The 12,648-nt window shown below is 39.5% G+C and overlaps 1 protein-coding gene across 1 annotated transcript; it reads left to right on the top strand.

Annotated features, from left to right (window-relative positions):
• Positions 1-4,958: 4,958 nt before the first annotated feature.
• LOC122658077 (F-box/LRR-repeat protein 17-like) lies at positions 4,959-11,022 on the top strand. Its single transcript, XM_043852963.1, has 11 exons — positions 4,959-5,578; positions 6,042-6,143; positions 7,029-7,173; positions 7,290-7,474; positions 8,058-8,162; positions 9,623-9,720; positions 9,825-10,069; positions 10,156-10,222; positions 10,322-10,407; positions 10,668-10,766; positions 10,874-11,022. Exons 1-11 carry the CDS (start codon positions 4,992-4,994, stop codon positions 10,931-10,933), a joined length of 1,779 nt encoding a protein of 592 aa, XP_043708898.1. The 5' UTR covers positions 4,959-4,991; the 3' UTR covers positions 10,934-11,022.
• Positions 11,023-12,648: the final 1,626 nt, after the last annotated feature.

The following is a 12,648-nucleotide window of genomic DNA, read 5'->3' on the forward strand; positions in this document are numbered from 1 at the left end:
CCATCTTCAAATAAATCAAAATCTACTTTAATTCAGCTGCCTACTTTCACTGAAGAAGATGAAGCTCAAGGGGATCAAGAAGAAGAGCGGTGTAGCATTGCCAAGCATAGACCAAGAAGGAATGTTAGACCACCACAACAATATGGGCATGCTGAAATTGTTGCTTATGCATTGTCTGTTGCAGATACAATTGAAAATAGTGAGCCTGCAATATATTCAGAAGCTATTTCTTTAGTTGATTCCACAAAGTGGTTGATTGCCATGAATGAGGAGATTGAATCTCTTCATAAAAATCAGACTTGAGAGCTTGTCAAGCCGCCAAGAGGGAAGAAAATTGTTGGCTGCAAATGGGTTTTCAAAAGGAAGGAATCTACCTCAAGTGTTGAAGGTGTTAGGTACAAGGCAAGATTGGTTGCTAAGGGCTACAGTCAGGTATATGGTGTTGATTTTAATGATGTTTTCTCACCTATTGTTAAGCATAGCTCTATTCGTGTCTTGTTTGCTTTAGTTGCCATACATGATTTGGAGTTGGAGCAACTCGATGTGAAAACAGCATTCTTGCATGGTGAATTGGAAGAGCAGATTTATATGCATCAACCTGAGGGTTTTGTTACTGAGGGTAAGGAGGACCATGTATGCTTATTGAAGAAGTCTCTTTATGGTTTGAAGCAGTCTCCTAGACAGTGGTATAGGAGGTTTGATTTTGTTATGGCAAGTTTTGGTTACAATAGGTGCCAACATGACTGTTGTGTATATTTCAGAGAACTCTTTGATGGCTCATTCATATATTTGCTGCTATATGTTGATGATATGTTGATTGCAGGTTGAAGCAACAGTTAAATTCTGAATTTGAGATGAAGGATTTGGGGGCAACAAGGAAGATTCTTGGTATGGAAATTAAGAGGGATAAAAAAGCAGGGAAGCTGTGGCTATCTCAACAGAAATACATTGAGAAGGTATTGGAGCGTTTTGGCATGAAAGATGCCAAACTTGTAAGTACTCCTATTGCATCTCATTTTAGATTTTCAGCTGCTCTATCACCTCAGACAGATGAAGAGGTGAAGTACATGTCACATGTTCCATACTCTAATGCAGTTGGTTCCATTATGTATACTATGGTTTGTAAACGTCCTGACATTTCACAGGCAGTCAGTGTGGTGAGTAGGTACCTGTCATGTCCAGGTAAAACTCATTGGGAAGCAGTGAAATGGATACTTAGATATTTGAAGGGGACCTCTGGTGTTTGCTTGAAATTTGGAAGGAATGGTGATAGCTTATCTGGTTATGTTGATTCAGATTATGCAGGTGATCTTGACAAGAGGAGATCACTCACAGGTTATGTATTTACTCTTGGAGGATGTGCGGTTAGTTGGAAAGCTACTTTACAGGCTACAGTTGCATTATCTACTATTGAAGCAGAGTATATGGCAGTGACTGAGGCAGTTAAAGAAGCTATTTGGCTTAGAGGTTTGTTGGGAGAGCTCAGCATGGATCATGATGTGACTGTTGTCCACTGTGATAGCCAGAGTGCTATTCACTTGACTGGAGATCAGATGTATCATGAGAGGACGAAGCACATTGATGTTCGGTATCATTTTGTTAAAGAGATAGTTGCTCAAGGCAATATTCAAGTGTTGAAGATTGGTACTGAAGACAATCCAGCTGATATGTTGACAAAGCCTTTATGTGCTACGAAGTTCGAGCATTGTTTAAACTTGATTGGAGTTTGCCACATTTGAGTTGAGCCCTTTTGGAAGGGCTATTGGAGAAGATGAAGATTTCAGCTATGTGTTTGCATGTTAGAGGAGAATTCAAGCCAAGGTGGAGATTTGTTATGTATGTCTCGAATTCTTGGACCCGTTTCGAAGAATGACCCGATTCGACATTTTTGGTGGTGACCCGAATGGAACTTTTTCTGAGATCTATGATGGTAGCGGAGGGCTTGGGCCTAGAGCCCATCACTGATCTCGTTGGGGGTGCGGGTGGTACGGTTCGACCCGACCCGGATCCGATGGAGGAGTTTTTATGTTCGTTATCCCCTTTATTGTAAAGTAGAGTGTAAGATATGGGGTTTTTTCGTTCTAGGGTTTTCTGGGAGAGAGCAACAACGCCGTTTTGGGTGTTCTTGAGATCTCCGTTGTAATATTTTCTCCGATTTGCATAGTGAATCATCTTTGCCTTCGCCCGTGGATGTAGCACACCATACTGGTGTGTGAACCATGTTATATCTCTGTGTCCTCTTGCTCTGTTCTTGTTTCTTCTCGTGTTTTTGGTTGGTGTTTGCTATAACAAGATTCATGTGGAGTGTCACTATACGGAGTGCGTTAAGAAAAGCTAAGAGAAACTACTTGATACTCCCCGAGTAGTTGGTTACTGGTCTAGTGATGTCTAGACTCTTTATTTTGTGATGGATATTTTGATATCATTTGAGGAATGTAGACAATTAGATAACTGTTGGAACTCTTTAAATGATTTGACTGATAGCATTTTGATTCGAAAAACTTTTATGGTATGTAATATCCCATGCGGTGTAGAACGTATGAAGATATAAGTATGATCCTTTGAACCTATGGTTATGTAAATCTAAAAGTTATTTTAATTGTTAATTGGTAACATAATTACTTAGAATAATTAGTTTCCGTTGTGACATGAGGAATTGAAAGATATAGTTTCCGCTGCAATTCTAAGATATGAGATTGATTTATTTTCGCTGTGTATGATGTAAATGTAAGTGAGATGGAAGACCAGTCATTATCACACGACGGCCCGCAAAGGCCAACACCCATATTTTCACTAGGATTTCGGGGTGCTACACACACACACACACACTCTCTCTCTCTCTCTCTCACACACACACACACACACATCTTATCTCCTTTGAGGCCATTCTTAAGCGTATTGTGAAATTTTTTTTTCCTGTCCGGTTCCCTGCCCGGTACAGTGGTCCAATTCCTCTCATAGGGAGACGAAAATGACGTTCTAACCTCCCTCAGGCAGTATGTTCGGGCAGGGGGTTAGATTATCATTTTTGCCCCCCTATGAGAGGAACCGGACCATTGTACCGGGTAGGGGAACCGGAGACATTAATGATCCGTATTGTGAATTTGGTACCAAAATAGGAGTCGTCCCACTAAAATTTGGAGCTGAATCATCCCATCAATAAACAAGACGATTTTGGAATCTGATTTTGGAACCATTTCATCATTTGGGGTTTGATTTGGTGTGGGTGATTTGGAAGTGTCAAATTTTGGTTTTTTTGGTTAGGAATTTTTAGCTTATTTGTATGCTTAAGAATGGAGATTTCCTCTTTAGAAACCGGAATCAGACCATTCCATTAATAAACAAGATTGGATCCCAATTTTAGAACTGCTTAATAAATAATACGTTTTGAGATTGACCCCCTAGGATTGGAACTGATTAAAGGTCATCCTGACTACCCAAAAGTGTCCCGATTTCCACGTCCAACCACTCTTTAAAGAGATATTAGGTGGCCTTGGTCAAGGTCTAGGATAAAGGTGTCAATTTAGGACCATAACCAACTAAAATCGGTTGGTAGGAACCAGAAACGACCACCCATTAATTGATTGGTCGGGTTTTGGATCAAATTTTTGGAACCGATATTAGCTTATTGGTCCATTCCAGTGTTGGTCTGGTTCTCCCAACGGTTCCCAAACTGATAGACTAATTAAGAATCGTTGGACTCAGTATAAATTGTTCAAAAACCTTGGATTTGGAATTTGTTTGTGTTGGAGCTTCAGATAGAATAGTGACAGTTATGACTCAGTGCAAGTTTCTTGGGGAGATACAACAGTTTATGGAGTGCTGTTTAGGGGTGTCAAAAAAACCCGACCAACCCAAGCCAGCCTTGAGCCCGGACAGGGCTGGGCAAGGCCTGGTTGAGGTCAAAGACCTTAGAGTTGGGCTAGAGTTTAGGGAAAACCCAGCCCATTGACACCCCTAGTGTTGTTGATACATTGAGCTAACATGTGACAATTAGATGGGTTCTTGAACTGATCCACATTAGCCTACATGTCACCCTCTTTCCTCTTTGCCCAATAACTGTTTTCATTTATGCCTCCATTTTTTTTTTATGGTTAAATTTATGTCTCTGTCTACTTACATCCAAAGGTATTTCTTACAAACACAAGCTTCAATATTAAAGGATCCCAAAACTGCCAACACATAGTTCTTTCTTCTCTTATTAAAGTAAATATTCTAGTATTCCACCTATTAATAAATGGTTCGGATCCGACTAGCTTATATAGTCTAGTTATCGTTTTGACCCCTTGGGGTTGGAACCGTTGAGCAACTACAACGATTATCCAAAATCAGACCAATTTACACTCTGAGCCATCAATGAGATACCACTCTAGAAGAGCTAGAATTCTAACATTGCATCGAGACCTACGGGCCAAAGGACAACCTTAGAAAGACAATTTCTATGGGGTGTAAGCCTCTCAAAAGGTAACAGATACGTGCAAAGGTTTCCTTGGGCTGAATGGATATCAACCCCATTTGCTAGTCTCATGGATATCTTCACAAAGCAAGATCACGTCTCTCATTTCAAGCTTGGGGCATTTTCCAAGGGTGCTCTAAAGTTCTTTCACCAAACTGTAGTACGGAATCATCCCCAAAGATTAGAGCGGGCTTATGCCCTAGTACGAGCAGAGTTGTTGTTCCAAAACCCTAAAGTCCCGCCCACCCCTTGACCCTGTTTCACGTTCATCGTGTTTCATGCCGTAGCAGCGGAGTAGATAGACAGGTAACAAATTCAGAAAACATTGGTGGGGGGCAAAATAGGAAAGCAAATGATATTCTTATAATTATTATGTTGCTATATGGAGTCTAAGGTGGTAGAATTGTAGAAAGGCGCGAAAACATTTCTAATCTCCCGCGCCTTTCCGACAATCTCATCGCCCTCTATTTCACTCTTTCCGTTTCGGACTGTGACTCACAGTCTTGCCTCGCAGCCTCCGCCTATCTGATGCTCAATGCAGGGCCACCGCCCCAACTCCGCCACCAGCTCTCCCCGCGGCGGCACCACCATCTCCGACTTATCCAATCTCAAGCGCGGTAAAAGGCGCGGGAACTACAACTGTGGCCGGTGTGGCCTCCCCAAGAAAGGCCATTCCTGCCATGGCGAAACAACCACCACCACAACATCCACCGCCGACTCTTCCTCTATCATCGCCCCATCTCCTTCCTTGCCCACCCCTACCCCACCACGCCATCCCTTCTCCCACCTCCGCCGCGCACTTTCATTTGACGATAACGAGGTGGACGTTTCACCGATATCTGATGATGAGGATTGCTCCGACGGATCGCCGGAGACGGAACTCGACTCCGGTGATGGTCGGTTGCCTTGGAGTTGCCTGTGGGAGGTATTAAGGAGGTTGCCGCCAGCGTCGTTGTTGTCTGCGGCGAAGGTTTGTACAGGGTGGAGGGACTGCACGAGGAAGCTCTGGCGGGCGGCGGAAGAGTTGAGGCTTAGGGTCCCTGTGAAGGCCCAAGTTGGGCTTGTTGGATCGGTGTTACAGAAGTGTTCGGGGCTCGTTAGGCTCTCTCTTAGGATGGAAAGGTTTGATATATTGTGGTTCCCAGCTCATGGTTTTGCAGATCTGGAGGTTTTCTTGACAATTCGATTAGATCAAGTGGCATTGAGACTACTTAAGAACAGTGGGCTGAGAGAAATAACAATAAAACAAACAATACCATAAAACAAAGAAAAAAAATTGGTTTGTGATGCTTCCTGGATTCCTGTTAAAATTTAAAGCCAATGGCGTAGCTGGGACATAAAAAAGATGACCAAAAAGAAAATTAATGGTGGAAACTAGCTTTAGTCAGTGATTTGTTCTTCCATTATGCCTCCCAGTTCGATATTTTATCGTTAAATTTTTATTTTCTACGCCTCCCGGTTAAGTATTTTCCCTTAAAAATCTTATTTTTAAATACCTTTATTGGTCTTATTTCTTTACTGTAATTCAGTCGAATCAGGAAAATAACTAGAGCATTATATTTATGCAATCCCTTTGCTGTTGCAGTGATGTAGATGCAACGATGTTGGCTTGCATTGCGTTCTCTTGTCCAAATTTGGAATCCTTGGAGATCCGTACATCTGAGTGTGCTACCAACCGGATATCTGGGTATTTTTGTGTTTTTTCAATTATAGTTCTTTCTTTTCCCCTTGTTTACTTATGAAGATAGGCACTGTTTATCCTATTTCGTCTCCTGTTGAAGTTAGGGTTTATAGTTTGACAAGCTATTTAGGTTATGACGATGTGTGGCCTATTATTAGTACTGTTGTTGTTTATGATTTCAAATCTTTCATGATTGTTTGGATCTAGTCTCTTTTTAACTTATTATTATTATTATTATTTGACCGGTTGTGTTTTGGATCAGTTGCTACTGTTTGAATGATTAGTTCATTTGGTTTTATTGGAGTGGGGCTTCTCATTCTGCTTGAATTTGTCCTTAACAATAAGTTTATTTTTTAATTTTGTTTGGATTACCATTTCCAGATTATCAATGGTTTTTCTTTGGTGAAATCAATGATAAAATCCACCGAATTAGGATAATTTTTATCTACAGTCAGGTGTATTTTTTACTCCTTTTGTTGCATCTCATTAACGGAGTCAATGGTATGAACATCCTTAGCAGTTAAAATTTACTTGCCCGGGCACTTATTCTGAAACTTGTTAGGGATTTAACTATCTGTGCTCTTCTGGCCAGTTAATCAGTCTGTTGAGTTAATGTATAATAACCAAAATCCTAGCGATGTAACATGTTAGGTGTTTTGTGACATTTTATTGTTTTAGCTTTTTACCTGTGAAATGATAATGCTGGTCTCCCGTGCTAAAGTCTGAGATTATATCATTGTACTTGCTTGCATTTTTTTTCCTAGGAGTTTTCAATTTCTATCTTTTTGTTAGCTTAGCTGGTTTGGATAGTTCTGTTGGTATAGGGTACATGTTTATTTTGACTACATGATTTGCATCTCTGTTTATTGTTCATTTGACTTTGCATTGCAGGGATGAATTAGGCCGTTTTGTTGCTGACAAACGATGTCTTTCAAGCCTCAAGATGGAAGGTTGTTCTAACCTTGGTGGTTTCAGTCTCTGTTCTTCAACTTTGTCGACTCTGTGGCTTTCAGATCTTTTCTCTCTCTCTAAGATGGTGATATTCTGTCTTTTCTATTTTCTCTTTAGGTGGGATTTTTATCTCCATCTGATCTCACTTCTGACTTGTGCATTCAACTAATCTCTTTTGTTGTTCATGCCGGCTTTTGGCAGGTTTTTAACTGCCCGAATTTAAAGGAACTTTCTTTGGATTTCTCTCGCCAAGAGAATGATTGTACTGATCTTGCTACCATGGTGGATGCTCTTGGAAGGACCTGCCCAAGGTTGAGAAATATTCATATTGCATCACTTCGGCTCTCTCATGCTGTTGTGCTTGCTCTTACTGCTGCAAACTTGAGGTTAGTTAATTGCATTCATTATATGGATTATTTGTTCTTTTATTGGTTGTATAAGAATCAAGGTACTAAAACTCGGGTCTCGGTACCAACTCGGCTCTTGGAAAAATCGAGACGAGTCGAGATCTCGCCGAGTTGGTGCATTTTTTTTTTCCAACTCTAAGCTTTAACTTTGGGTCAACCCGAGATCTGGACCCGAGATCCGAGATCTCGACGAGATTTTGCCGAGATATATCGAGTTTTGTCGAGTTAGGTGAGGTATTTAAGTGGTAGGTGGGTTAAAAAAATGGGTCGAAATTGAGATCCGATATCTCGCTGAGATATTGCACTTTTGAGACTCGCAGGCAGTATTGTCTCGGTTTTTCCAAAAACCGAGAAACTCGGTGAGATCTCGCGAGTTCTTGAACTATGATAAGAATGCAGATTAAAAACAAAATTTGACAGTACTTTACAGAAATCACCAGATAACAATATTTAATTGTTCAATTGTTTCCCCATCTTCTATTATTAATATCTAAGTGTTCCTGTACTGAGTAAAATGAGGTAACAATACTTGTTAGTGATGTATTGTTGTTTCTCTGTTCAGGAATCTGTGCATGCTATCTCTTGTACTTGGTTCAGAAATCACAGATGCCTCTGTGGCTGCCATTGCTTCAAGCTATGACAATCTAGAATTGCTAGATTTGAGTGGGTATGTTTCACTAGCTGCTCTGATTACATCTATTGGTTGTTGAAAAAAAAAAATGGTTTAGAACATCCAAGCTATAATGATCTCTTTAGGTCTCAAAACAGTAGATCCTGGTATATGGTTAGCTTAGATATAAGCCCTTATTTCTTATCAGCAAGGACAATATGATACAAGAATAACATTGGGATTTGCACATTGAATAAAATGACAACAGAAAGCAGTTACAAATGGACATAGTAATTTCTCATCTAGCTGCATATAGTACCAGAATCTATGATATGTTGGGGGTGGGTGAAGGGAGGAAAAGAAAAGAAAAATGATAACAACCCCAATATCAATTTGACATTTAGTAAATATATTTCACATCATCAGAAAATACAGACAGAATTATGCAATGTGCGAAAATACGGACGGAAATATGCAATATGGGAAGTTTCTTTCATATACCAGAATGTGTTATATTGCATAGTGTGGTCCATGTTTTCTTTTGTCAGTTTGCTACCTATGTTTGAAGTTTCTAAAGTTGAGCTATCAGATTGAAATTGAGGTCATTTTCAACCCCCTCTAAAAATTGCTGTCCTCTGTCCTGATTCCAAATGTGCTGAAAATACTTGTATTGTATTTTTCATGTAAGCATATCAAACTTGTATAAAACATAGGGATTGTTTGATAACATTTTGAAAAATATAATTTTATGTTTGGAAAAATGCAATTTTTTTATTACAAATAACATGTTTGCTTTTACTTAATGTTCTGAAAAACTATTTCCAAATTCATGTTATGGAAAAAAAAATGGGCATGTTTTTTAATACAAAAAAGGTTTTCAACATAGTTTTCTTATTTTTGTGCTTAAGCTTTAAGTGATGCAAATTTGAACATGTGAATAAGAGGGCAGTTATGTCTTCTCTCATTTCTCTCACATTTTCTATCTCTTCTCACCCTCTTTTTGAGCTCTCTCTTATATTTTCGCCATTTTCTATCACTTCTCACCCAATCTTTTTGATCTCTCTCTCCCTCTCTTTCCTCCCTTTTCTTCCCCCATTGGTCCTGATTTTCTATCCCCATCCTATCCCTCTTTCCCTCTCAGGATTTATGCCAAGCCTGGGCCTGTGCTAATCCCCGGATGAGTCAGGGTGGGCTTTGGGATCCCAGCCTAAGGTTGGGCCAAGGTGGGGATGAATAATCCTTCTGTTGGGTTTAGTTGAGTTTTCAAAATTTGGAACCAATATTCAGTTTTTAATGGTTATCAAAAAAGTTTTCAATAACAACGAAAACAAAACAACCAAAAACAGTCTTTTCTGTTTTTTTTATAAATGAGGTTTTCATAGATTGGTTGATGATAAATGAGGTTTTAGAAACTGTGTAATATTCTATTAAATAAAACATTAGTCATCGCTGAAAAACAAGCTGCCTTCAGTCTTTTGGATTGGGGGATTTTAATGGTTTACTGATTCTAATCTCAGGTCTAGCATCAGTGACAGTGGCATTGGGATGATCTGCAACGTGTTCCCCGAAACTCTATCTAGACTTCTTCTTGCACTTTGTCCTAATATCAGCTCAAGTAATCTTGCCAAACTCCTTGTCACCACCCACAATAGATGCTATGGTTTTGCATTCTTTTATTGTTTAGTTTTCAATTGCTCTGTTCTTGTTCCTGTGTCCCAGGTGGAATCCAATTTGCTACCGCACAATTGCCTCTCTTGGAACTCATGGACTGTGGAATGACCATATGTGATCCCAATTCTCAAAATCGAAACTCTGCAGATGAATCTGATTATGTTAACAGTGGTTGTGAACCTAATCATTTAAAGAAAACACCCAACAGCAAGCTGCACCATATTTACCAGAAGCTGATAATCAAACATGGACAGTTGAAGAAACTCAGCCTTTGGGGTTGTTCTGGTTTAGATGTGAGAGCCTTGATCCAAATAACAAGAAAAAGAACATTCTTTTCTTCCTTTTGAGTAAAATTTACTTTTTTGGACTTGAATTGCAGGCCCTATATCTCAACTGTCCTGAGCTTAATGATCTGAATCTGAATTCCTGTACTAACCTGCATCCAGGTATGTCATGAGAAGTTCTATCTGTATCTTAGGCACTCTTTAAATGATGTTTTGTTTTGCTGGTTTTCATAGGACCTGTTTGTTGTATGTTCTTTGTAGAGAGATTGTTACTTCAGTGCCCGAGTTTGCGAAGTGTACATGTTTTGGGATGCCAAGAGATGTTGATTGAAACAATTCAAAGCCAGGTAACAATATTCTCTTTCTAGATTTAATATTTGTTGTTTAGCCATTTTTTGGCATTTAAACTTTGAATAGTTAGTTAACAGAGCCTTTAGGTTGGAAAACAGACCAAATTTGAGAACTTGAATGTATATCCCTTCCTGGTTTTCTGTAACTAGTCTTCTGATTGGATGTCCAAACATTGAACCACTTGCTATGGACATATGAAGTTGTGCTGCTTAGTGAGCTAGCTAGCAATTACAAGTTGTTTCATCATGTCTTGCAGGCATATAGAGATTCTGTTAATGCAGAAGATCATTTTCCTTGTAAACGCTTGGCAGATGGTTCGAAGAGGGTCCGGGTTCCTCATTTCCTCACCCCACAGGTAGGACTGCATTTATTCTATAAATTATGTTATTTTTTGAAATTTAGAACTTGAGAGAAATATTATATAAAAGCTTTATAATTTCCCCTTTTTGGGTATTGTTGCAGCCATCCAATGAGAAGGGAAGAAGGGTATTGAGACCAAGGTGTTCTGTGCTCCTGGACTAAATCAGTATAATGTTTCACCCCCCATCTCTGCCTTACTATCTCTCTTACCTTCAATTTCCTGATACTGTAGTGAGTAGTCTTTCGGGGCTTGGGGCTTTCCATCTTCAATCATTCAAGGTGATTGTAGAGATGGAAGTGGAACCGTGTACATTCTGTTATTCTCCTTCATTGAAAAGCCATCAAAACCTTATGCTGTCCATTTCCCTTAATTTGTTTTTTTCTTTCATATTTTTCGGGTGACTGAGATTTTTATTTCAATCATTGGATAGAGAGGACATGATTTATATCAACCATGTTTCAAATAACTGAAAAGAATGAAACAAATAAATTATACATATTAATTTGTATTTTGAGGGAGTTAAATCTGATACCGTTTCATCAAGTGACATCCTGATTCTTGAGGGAGTTAATCTGAAACTGTTTTCATCTAGTGCCAATTTCCCATTAATGAAGGCTTTTATCCGTTCCCTGTTGACCTCTCTTCATCCATGGATAATTGCTATGGCTTGGGGCTCGGCATTAATTTCGAAGTGTATATTAGAAACTAGGGGTTCAGGTCTAACTTAGTGAGCCTGAGCCGGTGCCCACCCATTTAGTAAGTAGTTGCATTAGGGGTTTTAGTGGCATATTTGGAAAACTAGGGGTTTTTTATTCGATTCATTCTTCAAAAAACCTGGTGATCTGTAGAAGCTGTTGCAGCTTCCACTGAACTTGTAGTTGGCAGGACTTCAGTAAGAAGTAAGGATGAGGCTAAGGTGCCAAGGTTCTTGTAATCAACCATGACGTGCAGGGTCAATATCGATCAATGTCACATCAGAATCAAGACCGATAGACACAGGAGTCGGAGCAAGGTCCAAATCCTTTAGGGTGGTTTCAGCCTCAACTAGTGCAGCCCATGCTGGAGATGTCCTTGAACTGAGAAGCTTTTCTTTAGAGGAAGCGTGCGGCCAGCGTCAGCCTCATACAGGCAGGGCGTGGACCCCATGTGGATTCCACTAGGCAGGGTGCTTGGGCATTGGGTAGGATGGTCATTTTGCCCCTGCCTGTGTGAGGCTGCACGTTGGCCGCACAGGCAAGTGACTGCAGAGGATCTCGATCTTTTGAAAATTGTGCTAGAACCAGAGGAGTGTTAGCTGTTCCTTCACTCACAGTCTCTTCATTTATACCTTTTATTTATTAGCATAATTATAATACTGTACTTATATAGTCGACTTTGCTTATATTAGAAGAATAAACAAAAAAAAAAAAGAAAGGACAAAGACATCCAAAATACCCTTATCGGTTACATAACTCAATACTTCCCTTCAAGTTGATGTATAAATATTACACATGCCCAACTTTGCACTTAAGCCTTTGATGAATACATCTGCAAGTTGATCAAGTGATTCGACTCAAAATGGATTTGACTTATTTCAAAGAATCCCTATTGTATGTGTACAGAGTCTGATCTAGTTAGGCCGAGTTCAGGCATATTTGATCCTATTTGATGAATTCTCGGCTGATTCAGGATCATTGAAATTGGTGGATACTGATACTATATCCGAAGTTTTTAACCTCACTCAATTCAAAAAAAAAAAAAAACAAATGTAAAAGAGTACACTACCTAGTGTATGTGGTCATATGATCAGACACAAGATTGCGCAACATGACCGCATTTATTTTTCAATTTTTATTAAGAGTATAAAGGGTTGCTTCCTTACTTAACGCATTTAAAT

Source organism: Telopea speciosissima, chromosome 1 (genome assembly GCF_018873765.1).
Source record: "Telopea speciosissima isolate NSW1024214 ecotype Mountain lineage chromosome 1, Tspe_v1, whole genome shotgun sequence".
NCBI lineage: Eukaryota > Viridiplantae > Streptophyta > Magnoliopsida > Proteales > Proteaceae > Telopea > Telopea speciosissima.